At 43.6% G+C, this 18,282-nt stretch overlaps 2 protein-coding genes across 2 annotated transcripts; one reads left to right on the top strand and one right to left on the bottom strand.

Moving 5' to 3' along the window:
• The first annotated feature begins 2,981 nt into the window (after positions 1–2,981).
• LOC109905167 (serine protease 23) lies at positions 2,982–8,752 on the top strand. Its single transcript, XM_020502395.2, has 2 exons — positions 2,982–3,688; positions 6,455–8,752. Exon 2 carries the CDS (start codon positions 6,472–6,474, stop codon positions 7,642–7,644), a length of 1,173 nt encoding a protein of 390 aa, XP_020357984.1. The 5' UTR covers positions 2,982–3,688; positions 6,455–6,471; the 3' UTR covers positions 7,645–8,752.
• Positions 8,753–10,767: 2,015 nt separating this feature from the next.
• LOC109905166 (cofilin-2) lies at positions 10,768–17,889 on the bottom strand. The gene is made up of 4 exons (XM_020502394.2): positions 17,708–17,889; positions 13,585–13,895; positions 13,376–13,452; positions 10,768–11,678 (listed from the first exon to the last, which is right to left on the bottom strand). The coding sequence occupies exons 1-4, from the start codon at positions 17,708–17,710 to the stop codon at positions 11,566–11,568; spliced, it is 504 nt and encodes a 167-aa protein (XP_020357983.1). The 5' UTR covers positions 17,711–17,889; the 3' UTR covers positions 10,768–11,565.
• Positions 17,890–18,282: the final 393 nt, after the last annotated feature.

The following is an 18,282-nucleotide window of genomic DNA, read 5'->3' as shown; positions in this document are numbered from 1 at the left end:
AATTGGTAGTTCCAGTCTTGTCCTATCGCTGGAACTCCCATACAGACTCAGGAGAGGCGAAGGTCGAGATCCATGCGTCCTCCCAAACACAACCCTGCAATGCCTCACTGGAAGCTTAACCCGGAAGCCAGCCACACCAATGTGTCAGTGGAAACACCATACACCTGGCGACCGTGTCAGGGTGCATGCGCCCGGCCCGCCACGGGAGTTGCAAGAGCGAGATGGGACAAGGACATCACTGCCCTAGACAATTTTGTGTCGCCTCATGCGACACAGCCCGGTATCGAACCAGGATCTGTAGTGATGCAGTGCAGCCCCCCATATATATTTGCCTTAAAATCAATCTAGGATTGTTCACCCCAATACATGTCAGACATGCTTTTAAGTTATGTACCCAGTAGGTCCCTCAGGTCCTCTGACACTGGCCATTTAACGATCCCAAAGCCTAGGACCAAGAGGCATGGAGAGGCAGCCTTTAGAACAGCATGCTAGAGAAGCTGAGGGGAGCCAAAACTGTGGAAATATTTAAAAGGGCTCTTCAAATACCCCTTTTTAGCTGTGCTTATCCTTAGGGTGCTTTTTAGTCTTGCAGGTTTTATTCTTCTTTTGGTTTTTATACTCCGATGTTTGGTGTGTAGTAAAATGTTATGTTTTTATTGTTTTGTTTAATTGATTTGTTTTTCTTGTGCAGCGCATTGTGTTGCATCCATCTGAAATGTGCTATATAAATAAAGCTTGATTTGATTTTAAATACTGTAGTAGCCTACATTATAGCCTGCTTAGTAAGTCCCTGTCTTTTGCTTTTTTGGCAACTGTCAGCAGCTCAGTGCCTTGCACAGACCTTTTTCTGTGTGCTCAAAATGAAAAAAGGGCACCCCCCAGCTTAAAAAAATAAACATTACTTTCATAAATTCATATCTTGAAATTCATAACACACCAAACGCCTCTCACACCCAAAAAATTAACATTTTTGAGCATAGGCCTATTTATTTATGCAACATGTAAAATAGGGACCTAGTAGCAGGCAGCAGGAAGGTAGAGGTGTACATGGTGGTTGAATTGATTTACAAAGCACTGGTGATGATGGTGATAAATGCACAATTGAATTATATTTACAAAATATAGACTTCAAACTGTCTACACACCCCCATAATGTCAAAGTGGAAATATATGTTTTCGAAATGTTTACAAATTAATTAAAAATTAAAAACTGAAATGTCTTGAGTCAATAAGTTTTCAACCCCTTTCTTATGGAAAGACTAATTAGCAGACATGCTTGATGAGCATGATGAAGTTATTAATTACACTTTGGATGGTGTATCAATACACCCAGTCGCTACAAAGATACAGGCGTCCACTCTAACTCAGTTGCTGGAGAGGAAGGAACCGCTCAGGGATTTTACCATGAGGGCAATGGTGACTTTAAAACAGTTACAAAATGGCTGTTTAATGGATGTGATAGGAGAAAACTGAGGATGGCTCAACAACATTGTACTTACTCCACAATACTAACCTAAATGACAGAGTGAAAAGAAGGTAGCCTGTACAGAATAAAAATATTCCAAAATATTATTGTTTGCAACAAGGCACTAAAGTAACACTGCAAACAATGTGGCAAAGCAATTCCGTTTTTGTCCTGAATACAAAGTGTTATGTTTGGGGAAAATCCAATACAACACATTACATTTTTTTTATTTAAACTTTATTTAACTAGGCAAGTCAGTTATGAAAGAAATCTTATTTACAATGATTTACTATTACAATTACTGAGTACCACTCTCCATATTTTCAAGCATAGTGGTGGCTGCATCATGTTATGGGTATGTTTGTAATCGTTAAGGACAAGGGAGTTTTTCAGGATAAAAAAAAAGACTGGGGAGTTTTTCACGATGAAAAGAAACAGGATGGAGCTAAGCACAAGCAAAATCCTAGAGGAAAACCTGCTTCAGTCTGCTTTCCACCAGACACTGGGAGATGAATTCACCTTTCAGCAGGACAATAACCTAAAACATATCTACACTGGAGTTGCTTACAAAGAAGACAGTGAATGGGATGAATTGTAATGCCGCCTGCAAGCCAGACTTATCACTCAACATCAGTACCCGACCTCAACTAATGCTCTTCTCGATGAATGGAAGCAAGTCCCCACAGCAATGTTCCAACATCTAGTGGAAAGCCTTCCCATAAGAGTGGAGGCTGTTATAGCAGCAAAGGGGGGACCAAATCCATATTAATGCCTTATGACTTTTGGAATGAGATGTTCAAGGAGCAGGTGTCCACATACTTTTGGTCATGTAGTGTATATATGTGATTGGCTATATAACGGGAATTGATGAACAGTGACAAACAATTGACACAATGAAACCATGAGTGCGCACGAATTGGCTGGGTCAGTGCGCATACGTGGAGAGACTTGCCTAGCGCGTCCTCGCCACACAACACAACACAACACAACAACACTCACTCATCATCACAAATTGTAAGCAAGCTAGTTACAGACCCTCCAAAAGACATCGGAAAAGAGGATGGACTATCAGCTGGTCGTTGATGATTGATTTAAATATACTAGTTAGCTAGTTAGATTTATTTTACTGATTGTGATTTATTTACCTAGCTCTCTTTCTGCCTCTCTGCTGCGCATATCAGACAACCAGACCAAATATTGATGATTATTATGATGTAGGCTAAATCAACTGTCATCAAGTATTAAACAAATGTTATTATGCTATTGTGGCAGTGGTTTATATTTAAACTAGGTTGCTAGCTACACACACTCGACCGGTGACAGCATCTCTCAAGCAAAGCATGTTTGGGTACCGAGCTCCGTACAAGCAGCTTAATAGGCGCAACCAACGGACCGGGTGGGGTGGAGAACTGGAGACGATTTGTGGCAATAGGTTTTTTAACAACAATGACAAAGAAATGTAGCAAATAAGACAATTTTGGGGCGATTTATACCGGGCACTTTGGAATGGCAAAGGTGCATGTGCTCGGCAAAGGTAGTGCACGTGCCTGTAGGTAGTGAACGTGCCTGCAGGGACACATTATTCTAAGAGCCTGTGGCAATTTGTGTTTTTCAGCATCTATTCGGCTCTAATTGGCAGGTGACATTTGATATAGCTTTAGGCTTTTCACATTTGATTCACTCCCAACCCCTGTGCCAAAGTCTACTCCTGTGAGGAGAAAAAAAGTTACTGTGTCACTTGGGACTTTTTTGCAGCTGAAGGACACACTGATCTTGAGCTGAGGGCTTCAAAATGTTTCAGATATGTGCTCCCCTAGTCCCCATCCTAAAAGCACATTCTTATCCAGCTGAGACATGCTACGGCTTTTGTATACAACAGGGGCGCTAGGACCGTGAGGGAGAGCGCCTCTAAATGTCTTGTCAGTAACATTTTCAGTTATTTGTAAGCGCCTTTGAACCGAGCAGCCGTTTAAGCGACTCCCAGGGACGGATAGTCACATTGAGTAGGAACACAAGCTTGTAGTTGACTCTCATCGATCAACTTTGCTTGGACCGAATTGATTTGGAGACGTTATTAAAGTGGCGACTATCTCTCTGCGGGACTGTGAAGAGAGAGGGATACCTGTCACACTGAAGAGATGGGAGAAATCAGGAGAATCGAGATGCCCGGTAGTTTTGAAGGGGGCGAAAACGGGAATAGGATTTAAACACCGACTCAAAAAGGTACATTGTGCATTTGTCTTACCCATTGTAAGTAGCCTAATAATTTGTTAATCATGATTTTGAATATAATTATACCTGGTTTGTTACCAAGAGTCCACATTGTAAGATTACTTTTTTTGCCTGGGAAATCTGTTACAAAGTAACTCATGTTGCTCCACTGGATAGGCCTACTACTTACTGTAAGTGAATGTTGCATTGCTAAACATTAACTAAAGCCAAAACTTACCTTTTCCCCCAGCCCCACAGAATTTTTCAGTAAGTTGAGTATACTGCCTCCCAGCACTATTCCTCTGTACTGGTGCGTCTCAATAGTGACAGAGCAAGGTACACATCATCTGTTCTCTTTGGGGTCTGACAACAACCCACGGAGTGGACATGGGACAATACTACCTTCACTCATGATTTTGGTGAAAGACAAAAGACCCAGTGGGGGGGGGGGTTTCAGGACAAATCTCGGGTCCTGGGTAGCAGGCTGTTCTCAGAATTTCAGAGTCTTCACTTAAGGGTCAAAGGTGAGCTGTAGAATGCTGACAGGTTTCAGGTGTACAGAGGTCCATTACTGGAATGTTTGTGTGCCTTTGTAGCTTATATACAGTAGGTGTATTGGTGCTTGTTAAACACCTCTCAGCATCTATCAGTGGGCTATAACCTTCAGTTGTCAGGAATGGGATCCATGTGGAAATGGGAAAGGCAATTTATATTGCCTTTCCAAATTAAATTGACTGCAATTGAAGTGCATTTGACATTAATCTGATGGAAAGTGTTGACAAAATTAGTTGAGGTCCAGTGTCTTGTTTAAGAGAGGATTCCAAAAGGCTGTTAGGCACTGATTGGCTCTACAATGTGTCAGAGCTGGAGGATCTTTCTAATGTGGGGATCAATATACTGTTGTGCACTTTGGGACATAAAATGGAGGGTCACCCAAACCAAACTCACCCCTCCACAACTTTTGGAAAATGGACTCACCATGAATTTTCTTGAACTATGTTATTGATTATTTTGTGTCCTTCATCAAATGCTTCCTTATTTTAGGTTAGTGTGGTTATATGTGTGGTTTGTCTCAACCCACTATCCCCTTTCCCCAATTAAAGCTAGTCTTTCTCAGACCATGGACATTATAAATGGCCCAGTCTATACAGACATTAAGAGCCCTGCTACCCCAAGCCTTCTTAAAATACATTTAGATGTGGACACATGTTAAGTACTCTGACAATGTGTTTGTAATAATGTCAGTGCAAATTGAACGGAACCCAATTAAAGATGGCTAAATGTAGATGTTTCATGTGGATGGGATCAGAGGCCAGGATGTAATGACTGCTGATCGAGACGGGTGTAGTTGTTTTTGACTGCATAGCAGTGTAGTTTAAACATGAGCACCTTTGAGTAACTTAATCTTCTCTGGCTACACTATGATATAGAATCCAGTTGTGTGGCGGGAATCTCTCTTTGTGTGGCAAATCCGGTCCGTACGTCTATGCCTCAACTTGTCTTGTTTCACTTGTAGACACCTGCTCTCTTCTAGGCCACTAGAGCCCAAGGGTCCATCATTTTCAGACCTATCAAGTTCCCCTAGTCCCTCTGAGCCTGCCAAGCACGCTCATACATAGAAAGTTAGTTCATGTTTGATGGCAGACACCACTTTGCCCCAGAGCCTTATCATAAATATGATTTGAGACACTTCTTTCTGCTGAACAAGCTGTAATAAAGTCCCCTTCAGTCCTTCCCACACATACACCACAGCACAGTGGCCAAGATTAAAAACTTAATGATACAAGGTGTGCCTCCCAGTGTGCCTCCCGAGTGGTGCAGTGGTCTAAGGCACTAGCTATGCAACTAGAGATTCTGGGTTCGCGACCAGGAGAACCATGGTGCGGCGCACAGTTGGCCCAGCGTCGTCTGGGTTAGGGGAGGGTTTCGCCGGCAGGGATGTCCTTGTCCCATTGTGCACTAGTGACTCCTGTGGCGGGCTGGGTGCAGTGCATGCTGACACGGTCACCAGGTGTACGGCGTTTCTTCTGACACATTGGTGCTTCTGGGTTAAGTGGGCATTGTGTCAAGAAGCAGTGCAGATTGTCTTGGTTGTGTTTCGGAGGACACACTGCTCTCGGTCTTTGCCTCTCCTGAGTCCGTACCAGAGTTGCAGCGATGAGACAAGACTGTAACTACCAATTGGGGATAAAAAAATAAACATATGCAGTGTCATATTTTCCACCACGACTGATATCCAATGTGTGCCCCAACACCTACTTTCCATCTATACTTATCTTGTGTACATAATCAGATGTTCCTCTCCTGAGGCTAATATATGAAACCTCCAGCAGAACTGACATTTTAATGCCTTGCAGCATGGTTTAAAATCACATTTTATGAATAGCCCACAGTATAGGCTGGAACAGGAGCTGCGTTGTTACCTCTTAAAATAATTGAACATTTAGACCTGCATTGCAACATGAACCTGCATGAACTGATCCCACGTGTATAGTCTCTGAGCGAGGGGATTTGGAATCCACCTGTCAGAGAGAGTGGATTCATTTTATGGGGGATTTCGGAATGTGAGTGTTTGTGAATGATTCACTAAAATCAGGGAGACAATCCAGTGTTCTAATCTCCACACCGTTTTGTTTAATTAGTGATGACCTGTTTTTAATCTTTTTAATCGTTAATCTTTACCATTCCTCAAGGATAAGTGAATTCCTTATTTATTGTATTTGTGTATTGTGGTTCAATGTACGTAAATGTACGTATGTATCTGTTTTTTCGTTTCAGTGTTTTGATCAACGACCATGTCTCCACATCCAAACTCTGGCCTGGCTCATCCCTCCACCTCAGTGCTGCTCCTCTCGCTCCTCCTCCCCCTCTCTCTGTCATCCCGAGCCCTCCCTCACCAAGATCCCGTCCACCTCCCTTCACTGGTGCCCCATGTACCCCTGCCCCTCTCCCGCTCTCGCTTCAGTGCTCAAACTCAATTGGACTTCACCACTCACTGTAACGCCAGCTGCTACCACAAGGGAGAGCAAGAGCGAAGGCGAGAGCACCTGACTGAGCAGCTGGCCTTCGAGACGCTCTATGCGGATGGTTCTCGTACCCTCACCACTATGGATGTGGAGGACGAGTATGATTATGAGGGAACCATCAGTCCTGCCCTTCAACCACCACCAATGAGAGGATGGAGAGTTACCAGTCGGCACAGGCGTCAGAAACGACAGATTTACGGGGCTGATGGGCGCTTCAACATCCGCGGTGACCACTTCCTGTTGGACTACCCATTCTCCACAGCCGTGAGGATCTCCACTGGCTGCACCGGGGTCCTGGTGTCTCAACGCCACGTTCTGACGGCTGCCCACTGCGTGCATGATGGGAAGGATTACGTCAAGGGAGCCCGTAAACTGAGGGTGGGCTTCCTGACTCCGCCGTACATCAACGGCACCAAGCCCAATCAGACCCCCACCAAGATACCCCTGGTGCGCTGGGTCCGGGTCAAAAGCACTCGTGTCCCCAAAGGCTGGATCCAGGGCCCCCAGGAGGTCAGCATGGACTTTGACTATGCCCTCCTGGAACTGCGCTGGCCCCACCGCCGGCCCTTCATGCGTCTGTCTGTGGCTCCTTCCTCTGATGACCTGGCAGGGAAACGCATCCACTTCTCTGGGTTTGACAGTGACAGGCCTGGGGAGCTGGTCTACCGCTTTTGTCCTGTGGAGGATGAGTCTAACGACCTGATATACCAGCATTGTGATGCCCGGCCGGGGGCCAGCGGCTCGGGGGTGTACGGCCGCGTGTGGGACACAGCTCTGGAACGGTGGGAGAGGAAAGTCATCGGCATCTTCTCTGGACACCAGTGGCTGGAGATTGACGGGGAGAACCGAGACTACAACGTGGCTGTGAGATTCACCCCGCTGAAGTTTGCCCAGATCTGTTACTGGGTGCATGGAAACCGAGTGGACTGTATCCAGGACTGAGGGAGAGAAGGGGAGGGGGGATGAACTAAGAGAAGATGGAGGCTATGAAGCTCATGACTGAAAAGTGATTAAAGTAAGCACAAAATCCCTTAAAGGAGATGTGGAGGAAATTACTCCTCAACTCATTCTATAACAGGCAAGAGTGAAACTGGATTTAAACCTAATAAATATTTAAAGTCTTCAATAATATCTAAGAAAACAGGACTGCTAAACCTTCATGCGCCATAACGTGTTTTCCTTGGAAAGTCGTGAACCACTGTGACTGTCCCTTACTCTGGAAAGTGCAGGAATGTCCCTTCGGATCAAACTCAGTTCCCTCAGTGAATGTAAATGTTTTCTGTCTCAGACTTAACTAGCTCCTTTTTTCGGGGTCTATGCCTCCTTTCTAACACATCTGCTATCATCACAGCAGCTTTTAATGCACTTTTCCTTCTGGTCAGCTTCACAACACTTGAGTCGATATTTCCACTGTATTAAACAGAACCACTTTTATTAGAGGGAAAAGAATAACACTGATCCTTTCCTTGCGTGCTCCCCATCTCTCCTGTTTTATAACTGTGGTAGCAGCCGTTCATTTTCTACAATGTACTGACTCGCTTTAGCCAATGGAGGGAAATACTGGACTGATTTTCTTTATATATATCATGCTCTCCCATTGTACTCTATAATACCGCGACCGCATGCTTTTCAACACTTTGGATTAAATGTGTGGGTGGGTAGTTGAATTTACAAAGATGTGGTGACGGGACGGTTTATTTGTTTAGGTAATGTCTTGAAGGATGTGAACGGTTTTGGAGAGTACAGGAACTTGTCATTGTGTTAGAAAGACGCTTGTTAAAAGGCATACTTTTCCCCAATGTACCTAGCCACACTGAAAACATATTGAGCCTCAATACACCAAACATGTCAAAAAGGCTCAAAGGTATAGATGGTGAAATCAATAAAATACATTCTAAAAACCTAGGAGGGGGTTTCTTACTCTGAATGCCTGCAGCATATTCAACTTGCTTTTGAGCATATGGGGGGCAGGAAAATCAGAATGTTGGTAATAATTTTATTTTTTGAAAATGCCTATATCTATTTTAATAAACTGAGATTTCTATCATGATTGCTTGTCCGAGTTCTTGTGTTATGGAAACCAGCAGGTATACAAAGAATGGCTTGCTTCTGTAAAATGGAATCCACTTTTCAGAAGTGGAGTTAGAGTTCCCTCTTGTGGTCAGTATACAAATATATTTAGGATGCATGATGCCAGTGTCTCTTTATATATACTGAACAAAAATATAAACCCAAAATGTAAAGTGTTGATCCCAAGTTTCATGAGCTGAAATAAAAGATCGCAGAAATGTTCATTTTGTGCACAAATTTCTTTACATCCCTGTTAGCATTTCTCCTTTGCCAAGATTAGCCATCCACCTTACAGGTGTGGCATATCAAGAAGCTGATTAAACAGCATGAACATTACACAGGTCCACCTTGTGCTCGGGACAATAAAAGGCCACTAAAATGTGCAGTTGTCACACAACACAATCCCACAGATGTCTCAAGATTTGAGGAAGCATGCAATTAGCATGCTGACTGCAGGAAGGTCTACCAAAGTTGCCAGAAAATCAAATGTTCATTACTCTACTATAAGCCGCCTCCAAAGTTGTTTTAGAGAATTTGGCAGTACGTCCAACCAGCCTCACAACCGCAGACCACGTGTAACCACGCCAGCCCAGGACCTCCACATCCGACTTCTTCAGCTGAGGGATCGTCTGAGACCAGCCACCAGACAGCTGATGAAACTGAGTTTACACAACCAAAGAATTTCTGAACAAACTATCAGAAACCGTCTGAGGGAAGCTCATTTACGTGCTCTTTGTCCTCACCAGGGTCTTGACCTGACTTCAGCAGGCAAACGCTCACTGGCATGCTGGAGAAGTGGGCTCTTCAGGAATTAATCCTGGTTTCAACTGTACCGGGCAGATGGCAGACAATGTTTTGGGTTGTGTGGGCGAGCGGTTTACAAATGTCAATGTTCAGAGTGCCCCATGGTGGTGTTGGGGTTATGGTATGGGCAGGTATAAGCTACACAATTGTGTTTTATTGCTAGCAATTTTAATCCGCGACGATCCTGAGGCCCATTGTCATGCCATTCATCTGCCGCCATCACCTCATGTTTCAGCATTTTAATGCTAGGCCCCATGTAAGGATCTGTTAAAAAATCCTGGAAGCTGAAAATGTCTCGGTTCTTCCATGGCCTGCATACTTACCAGACATGTCACCCATTGAGCATGTTTGAGGTGCTCAGGATCAACGTGTATGACAGCATGTTCCAGTTCCTGCCAATATCCAGCAACTTCACATAGCCATTGTAGTGGGACAACATTTCACAGGGCACAATCACCAGCCTGATCAACATTATGCAGAAATATGTTGTGCAGCATGAGGCAAATGGTGGTCACCAGATAGTGACCGGTTTTCTGATCCACACCCCTACCGTTAAGGTATCTGTGACCAACAGATGCATCTGTATTGCCGGTCAATTGAAATCCATAGAATAGGGCCTAATTTATCAATTGACTGGTTTCCTTATATAAATCCTAAAATCTTGATATATTTTTTCATCACTTTACAGCAGCCTCAACAAAATGTTGCCATGAGCAGCACTGCAGATGCAAGAACTCGCTCTCACACAGTACATGGGTTCAGGTCACACCGTGGTAGCCGCTTCCAGTAGCTTCCAAGTGGAGGTGAGCCTCACGCTTTGACTCACTATGCAGCTTTTACTCTCTATCTTTGTCATATCACTTAGTATACAATTAATTGGCTTATGTTTGAATATAAATTTCTAACAGCAAAAACTCAGTGGAAAGTTATTGCACAGTATACAAAAATAAAATAAAAAGGAGTTCCCCAGTTAAATAAGAAACATCACCACAGCAGCCCCATGTAAGCAGGTTGCAGCACCAACCAACCATTTAATAGATCAACAGTACTTCAGATGTATTACCCAGGCCACTGTGACACTCAATAGGAATCAAGCAAAAGCAGCCACATTCATTTGAAAAGGCTAAAATTATTAACAGTATTAGCTTGCCACTATTTAATCACTAGACAAAAAAAAAATGCAGTAAAAGGTTACTCATTTAGTGCCTTTTTATTAGAGACAAGGAGACCATACAAAACATCCACCAATTCAATACCAGTCCAAGTTCTGAACACAGGCTCTTCAAATAAATCACCCCCATGTTACCGTCACATGACCCAATTCAGACTTCTAACCCTACCAGATCCTGTTTGAGGAATGTGTTAAATTATTACATCAATGCCATGTTGTTTTTACTCAGAACTGGAAATAACTAATCACGTCAACATTTTTGGAATTTGCATGTAAAAAATAAATAAAATTAAAGCAAATGTGTTCCCCTGGAATAGGTTGATGAATCTTGTGCAATCAAGAATAAATGGTTTTGTACTACACCTAGTCTCAGCTACACACACTTAGAAAACTTAACTAGAAGTTAGGCAAAAAAGGTAGTAGTATAATATCTTGGAGGATTCAATAGTTGGATTTGTGGAGTTGTTGCCGGTCCCTTTCTCTGCGATCGTCATTCTAATGGAATCCAGAGAGAACAAAACCCTGTCCTCAAACATTTACATTGTGTATTTAGTCTTCATAATCCTTCAATTTTGTATTTTTTTTTTTTGAATTTTATAGCTTTTTTCCCCTTTTTGTGTGTATTTTGTTCATTTTCATTGTGTTGTGTGAACTGGAATGAAAGCCTGCAGTTATGGAATTTGAAAACTGTCCCCCCCCCCACCCCAACAGTCCCACAAATGATCCTGGTCCTGCGTCGCCCCTCCTCCCAACCATATTGGAATGAACAGCCAAACCCCTCAGATGTGTTTGGCTTCAGTTGAAGCCCGGGGCTAGATTTATATAGGGCTTCCTTCCAGGGTGACTACCGATGAGCCGCCGAGCTTGTCTGCAAGGGTGCGTCGATCCTTGATGTCTTCCAAACCGTTCACTTGCCACTCGTGTTTGATACCTAAAATAAAATCAGAGGGGAAATGTAGCATCACATTGGACACAGCGTAGTTTTTGACAAACATTTTATGAGTAAAGAAATCCCCCCCCCCCCCGTAAAGGGTTCAGGTCATACAGTCAACACACACATTGAGTATAAGAACAATTAGGAATACCTTCCTAATATGGACTTACACACACCATAGCTGACCAAAGTCATAAACATAGAAAAATGGAGTTGCCTGGTAATGTTATCAAACCATTTCCGACAATGATATCAGTAAGGGTACAGATTCCACATGTAGACCATTTGGGGGGGTATTACAGGGTATTGTGAAATATTAGAGTACGGCCATGACATGTTGATTCCCAGTTATTGTATTTCGATGTTGACGCCAAATAGAAAATTGGGTGCACAATAATAGGATCAAAGCAGTTTAAATTATTCAAGGGACATATCAGTGAAGACCACCTCTTCCAGGGCAATAGGAGACACCATATGTATCTCTATACTCAGCCAGAGGGCAACGGAATCATGTCTAAACCAATTTAGGATGGGATGAAATGTTGGTGCCTGGAAATACAATTTAAAGTTTGGTACGGATAGTTCTACGTCTTTCCCTGTGCAACCGTGTTAATTGTTGATCTGGCCTCGCTTACCTTGCCATATACATTGAGATTGCACTATGGATTTTATACAAATAGCCAAAAGGGGGAGGGATAGGACATATTGAACTATAGAAATTCAGCCATGGCAATATTAATTCTAACAATAGATATTCGGATTGTTAAAGCAACAGGGATATTGCTCCATTGGAGGTTGGACTGAATTGTTTGAGCTTTCTGTTAAAGTCTGACAATTGAAATACTCCCAAATATTGAAAATGGGAGACAATTGGGATTCCATAAATCATGGAGACCTCCATTGGGGTCGAGGCAGTCGGGCTTATTTGGTTAGATTAACTTTGTACTGCAACTTCAGATGACACCGAATTTGTCTATGATCTTCAAAGCTTTTGGGAGGGATTGAGATACATTGTCCAGATAGAGTAAGATATCGTCAGTGTATAATGAGATGACGTGATCCGTAGAATTGCGAGATGTTGGTGTAATTTCTTTTGATTGTCAAATTGCCTGGGCCAGGGGCTCCACAAACAAAAATAGCAGAGGTGAGATGGGATCGACCGTGCCTGCTACTTCTAGTTATTCTGAATGGAAACAGAGAAGGTATTGCCTGTTATTATGGCTAAGGGATAGGCATATAGTCTTAATCATATTGGAGCCAATTCCCATATGTACAAAAACTGACCAAAAATCTGACCAGGCAATCAAAACGGTTTCTGCGTTGAGAAAGAGAACTGCCCAAGGAGCTTTGGTTTCTGATTGAAGCATGCACGCAAAAGACGGCGGTTATCTGAGGATAAATGTTTAACAAACCTGCCTTGGTCGGGATGCACCAATTTGGTTAAGTGAGTTGACTACAATGTTAGAAAATAGTTTAAGATCAGTGTTTATCAAAGATAGTGAGCACTGGGTGGCATCTTTACCTTTTTTAATAAAAGCAAAATCGCTGTATTTACATCTATTCTAAATGAACCGCTGCATATAAAACCCTAAAAAAATGTATGCATTCCAATCAAAGCTGGAAGCTTAAGCAAGGAGATGGCATTTAATTTGAAGAGAGCCCAGAGCCCAATAGGTCTCCTATCTGCGCCTCACCTGTGAACTTCTTCTTGATGGCATCTTTTGAGCTGGCGTAGATCATCTTGCTCTTCAGGGGAGCACCATCTGGGGCCCTGTCGGGGTGGGGGAAAATGGTTTAACTTGTATCCCGAGTGTAGAAGCCAAGTGATTTTAACATTCAACAAGTGACACCATACTAGAAAATGTAGAGTGATGCGCCCCCCCCCGCGCCAAGCTTCCCTTACCAGAAGATGAAGACCAGGTCCTCTTTCTTGGTCTCCTTGGTCTCATATGTGGCGTCATAGAGGGCGTAACGGCAGTCATCTGGGGGCAGCATCTTGACGAAGTGCAGGTAGGGGTCCTGGACAGTGACGCCCACATCTCCTGTCAGGATCTCCTGACCCTCCTCCAGGATGATGTGCTTCTTGTCCTCACTAAGGCAGAACAGCACTGCCTTCTTCCTCTTCTTCTTCTCATCCTCATTTGCCTGCAACTTGCGCACTTTCATCTCGTTGAAGACTGTGATAACGTCGTCTGTCACTGTCACCCCGGAAGCCTGCGCAGAGACAGACAGAGATTAAGATCATATGCTTCCGAGGGATGAGGGACAAAAAAAAACGCTGAATGGTCTACAGCAACCCAGGCTACATGAACTATTCAATTCAATCCAATCAGTACCGACTGATTACAAAACTAAAACTCCAGCTCCATTTCTAAGGAGGTGTCTTGTTTATGCAGCATTGGAGGTTATCCAGTCCTAATGACCAGCACAGAAGAGTGACAGGACAGAAAAAATTGGAAGGGGGCCTGAGACTTACCATACTGCAGGAATTGACCCTTCAAGGAAAGCTGATAAAGGCAATCGAGAGGGAGGTAGCAGCACAATGACTTGCAGTGATGAACGAATGGCCATTAGTCCAATGGGTGGGGGACACCATAAGCAAGACGGCAATCCTGTTTCTATGACCTCTACCCACATGATCATTCAAGAGAATGGGGACTTTGCGAGTCACCATCCATAGCATTGGCCATAACAGCATGATGTACAGCGTGACTCAGGAGTGGCATTTAGAAAAAGCAGAGGGCTTTTTGAACCTTTCCCCACTCCAAAATTCCTGATGAGTAATAGGTGTGTATTGGTAGTTCGCCACTGCCTGATAAGGGCCAGTAACAGGTGTGGCTTTGAAGCATCTCAAACGGGGGGGGGGGGTTTCCCCCCTCCTATAAAACTAAAAGTTTACAGCACGCAAGATAATCATGCCAGGTAAGAAACTGCTGTAAAGTAACCATGCGAGTGAATATTGGGAAAGGAATCAAGCCTTAGAATGTATGGGTCGGTCTCAGACAATGGATCCTCTGTGGGAAAATAACATAATAACAGGCCACATCCCTGAGTCACAACAGCCCTATAAACCTTGCCGGTCTTCTGATATCCATTAGGACATTTTACCCAACAGGAATCACAACCCATGTAGGAACCGGGCAGAGGATGTGACCAACTGTCAAAAGGCTTGCTGTACCATCCCGCCCCGTCTGGCAGGTTTTGGCCAATCCTGTCACCCCACCTTCTGCTAAATCAGGTAGACTAGGTATTCCTTTCCTCAAGTAAAGCCAGATCCATACAGCCAGAGTAAGCCTTCATTAAAAATGGCACTCCTGGTCTGAGAGTTGCTTCATATCATCCAGAGCCCTGCCACTGTGTAGTGACCCAGTTTGAAGGAATGTGTGTGTGAAGGGTGTGGGCATGTTTTCTCTGGATATGTGGATGGCAAGGGCCTGTGTGAGAGAAACATTGGGCTCAGGATGTAATCATCTAGTGATGAGCCCAGAGAGTTTGGACACGTTTGGATTAGTGACGTCCGAACAGGAGGGAAATGACTGCCAAAGAATTAAAAAGAGTTGCCAGGGCATTCATTTACTCTAGGAAGGGCAGGGGCCTCATACAGAGGGTGAAGAGGCCAGTGTTTGCAAACAGCAGCCAATCGCCATTCATCTTCACTAAATCCTGCCATCTTCCAAAAACAATGAGAACTCCTGTTACCATTCGGAGAGCTCTTCAGACAATGCATGTTTCTTCACACTGCAGCAAGTCACGACACAGACTAGAGTGCTGACTGGGGATGCCTGTTTGAAAAGACCAATACCATGAGCCAGTGAAGATCATACCCTTTTAGTTCCTCCATGCAGAAAACATTCTCTGAGCAACAGAGATCCCTTTCTTCCTACCATAAAATACCCAGAAATCTCACCAAATGGTTCAAGTAACGGCGCAGGATAAAAGACACAGCCATGTCAGGTTCCTGACTGCAAACCCATAGGTAGCTCTGGAGACTAATCTTCACTTATGCTGCACTTCCACCTAACCCACACCAGTCTGTCTCCAGTGTTGATGTTAATGAAGAGCTAGTGTAATTGTGTTCACATCAGGTGTGACACTAAAGACGTGTGGCGAACAGAATCAACAACCTCTGCTTTGCGAGAAGGTGTTTAATTCATAGTAAGACATAATGAAAATGCCAGCTGAAAAGTATCAGTGGCCCGACATTGGGCCCTAAGTCAGAGCATGTCCACAGGAGACGTGAATATTAGATGGAAACAAAACAAGATTCTGTTGCAAAAAAATCTCAATACGTTCTTATTCCAATTCACTTAAAATGAAATGAAAACAAAATACTTTACCAAGTAGCTGTAATGAACAAATAATTTTGGTTTGTTATTCCCTGCAGCTGTCCAATCGGTCCAACTGCACCCATAGGGCACTGAAGACTACTGTGGCTGGGCCTTTTCATGACTGAACCAGCACTTCCCTCAGCCAAGCCCTTGCACCCAGCAGGAATCAGATGCCCATCGTGCTCAACAGTAACCATTCATTATATACAATACAACCAACACATTGATGTCATGTTGTAATACATTATTCATATGATCAAGAATGGTACATGAGAAAGGCCTCACAAATGAAAAGCTAGTGGGAAAATAGGATAGCTCTAATCAGTCGAGTAAATTGAATGTAAATCGAGATCCCCCCCCCAAAAAAAAAAATTTGTATAACCTTTCATTCAATTGAATCTAATGTGTAACGCAATGACAATAGAAACTGGAATGCGCACTTCCGTCCAAGCACGATATTGATAATTCGGCAAATGTATTCAGGGTTAAGCCAACCTAGCTGTTTTACACGAACATTTACGACGAATTGTTTGAGTAGTAGGCTACAGTAGCTATATTTGGTCGTTCACAAGCATCTCGTGCGTTTCTGACGCACCACTTGTCAAAACTAGATGCGTAGAAACCAGGAAGGACGTCGTGCGCAACACTTGCCAGCGACAAAAGGCCCACATGCAAAACCTTTAGCTATTGATAGGGGTGTCACCGTTGTGAAAAATTTCTCGCGGAACCTTGGTCTGATTTTGTTATACCATCACTAAATTAAACTACTCTGGGTACACATGTAATGGCTAGTTGGCAACTGGTGCAAAAATGCTCTTTGCACCAAAAACCAGGGTGGGGCCATGAATGCAGTGGTCGCACATGTGCACTATATACAGGCAAAACGATGTCTTAAATACCAGGCAAACTCGATTATTTTCACGCTGCAAATTTAGCTAACAGTAAGTGCTATAATTCAAGCTAACGTTAGTCAATTGGCATGGCACCTGCGCACGATAGTTAAAAATCATGGGGCTCATGCGGACCAAGACAAAGGATGTGTAAATCAAATTACCTAGCTTCCTAAATGGCTAACGTAGATACGGTATGCGCATGCACAGAAAATGCACACCGTTAGCCATGCTAACTTAGCTGTTAGCACCGGCGAATACAAAGCCAGATACAGTTACTTAGCCAGCTGGTAAATTCGCGGGGAGGAGTAGCACCGGGCAGTACTAACTAGCTAACTTGATAGCATATACATGTGCGGATGAAATAGGCTGCTACTTGCAACTCGAAGTGCTAGACTAGGCATTAGGCCTTACTTAGTGAAGCATTGGGAGGAAGGAAATGGCGCCAGTTGTTTTGGGGTCGTTTTCTTTCTACACTAGGCGATTAAAACGGCAAGAGGAGACGAGCATACACCTGGATAAAACAAAGTTTCGAGGAAAGGCTAGTCACCGGAATGATTTAAAGCATTTTAACAATTTAATACCATCCAAGATTTAACATCCAGCTAGCAAACGTTCCTGAACACCGCAGGATTGAAGTCACTCACAGCTGACCCGACTGGGACAATCTGATACTGTAGAGTTAATCTCAAAATTAACTCGCTGTTCATGAGCTAAAATACATTGCTTTAAGACGAGACACACTCCAATGACAATATATTTTAAATGATATGCCACAGAGCTAGCTAGTTGTTAAATGGAAACGTACCATAGCTGTCTCTGAATTGGTCGGCGTCTGGATAGAAATTGAATGAGCTGTGATGCAGCGTCTGTAATGTCTCGCACACACTTGATACACCACGTGGACGCGCTAAACTGCGCGTGCTTGATGATGGGGTGGGGAGCGCGAGCATCTCCATGAAAAAGTGGTCATGAGATTTAACGTAGAGCATGGTGGGAATAGAAGTTCTAAACCCTTCTGTATAACGTTTCATGTTTGTCAAAATAAAACATAACATTTGGTTACTTTTATGCCCGAGCTAAGGCACTGACATCAGAAAAAAACTTTGGGAAAACATGCTCCCTGCAACACAGAGATTATGTGTGAATAATATAGTACTACGGACACCTATGCTATTCAGACACGAGAATAATATTTCATAGTGTAGAATCCATAATAGCAAAGTATTCGGTCTCGCCTCGCCCCCTGTATTAGGTTTGTTGAACTCACTTCCAAATATGGAAGCGAATGGTGGCGACAGCAGTGCACGCGCCTCGGTTCAACAAGGCAGCCCGCGACGCCGATCACCATATAAGGAAACAAGGACATGATTTTCGCTATAG

Source organism: Oncorhynchus kisutch, linkage group LG15, assembly GCF_002021735.2.
Source record: "Oncorhynchus kisutch isolate 150728-3 linkage group LG15, Okis_V2, whole genome shotgun sequence".
NCBI classification, from domain to species: domain Eukaryota; kingdom Metazoa; phylum Chordata; class Actinopteri; order Salmoniformes; family Salmonidae; genus Oncorhynchus; species Oncorhynchus kisutch.
This window is presented reverse-complemented; position numbering and strand designations above follow the sequence as displayed.

Coding starts and splice junctions, on each gene's coding strand:
- LOC109905167 (XM_020502395.2), top strand. CDS start 6,472: ATGTCTCCACATCCAAACTCTGGCCTGGCTCATCCCTCCACCTCAGTG.
- LOC109905166 (XM_020502394.2), bottom strand. Junction 13,453..13,584: donor GACCTGGTCTTCATCTTCTG/GTAAGGGAAGCT, acceptor CCACCCCGACAG/GGCCCCAGATGGTGCTCCCC. Junction 11,679..13,375: donor CATCAAGAAGAAGTTCACAG/GTGAGGCGCAGA, acceptor ATTTTATTTTAG/GTATCAAACACGAGTGGCAA.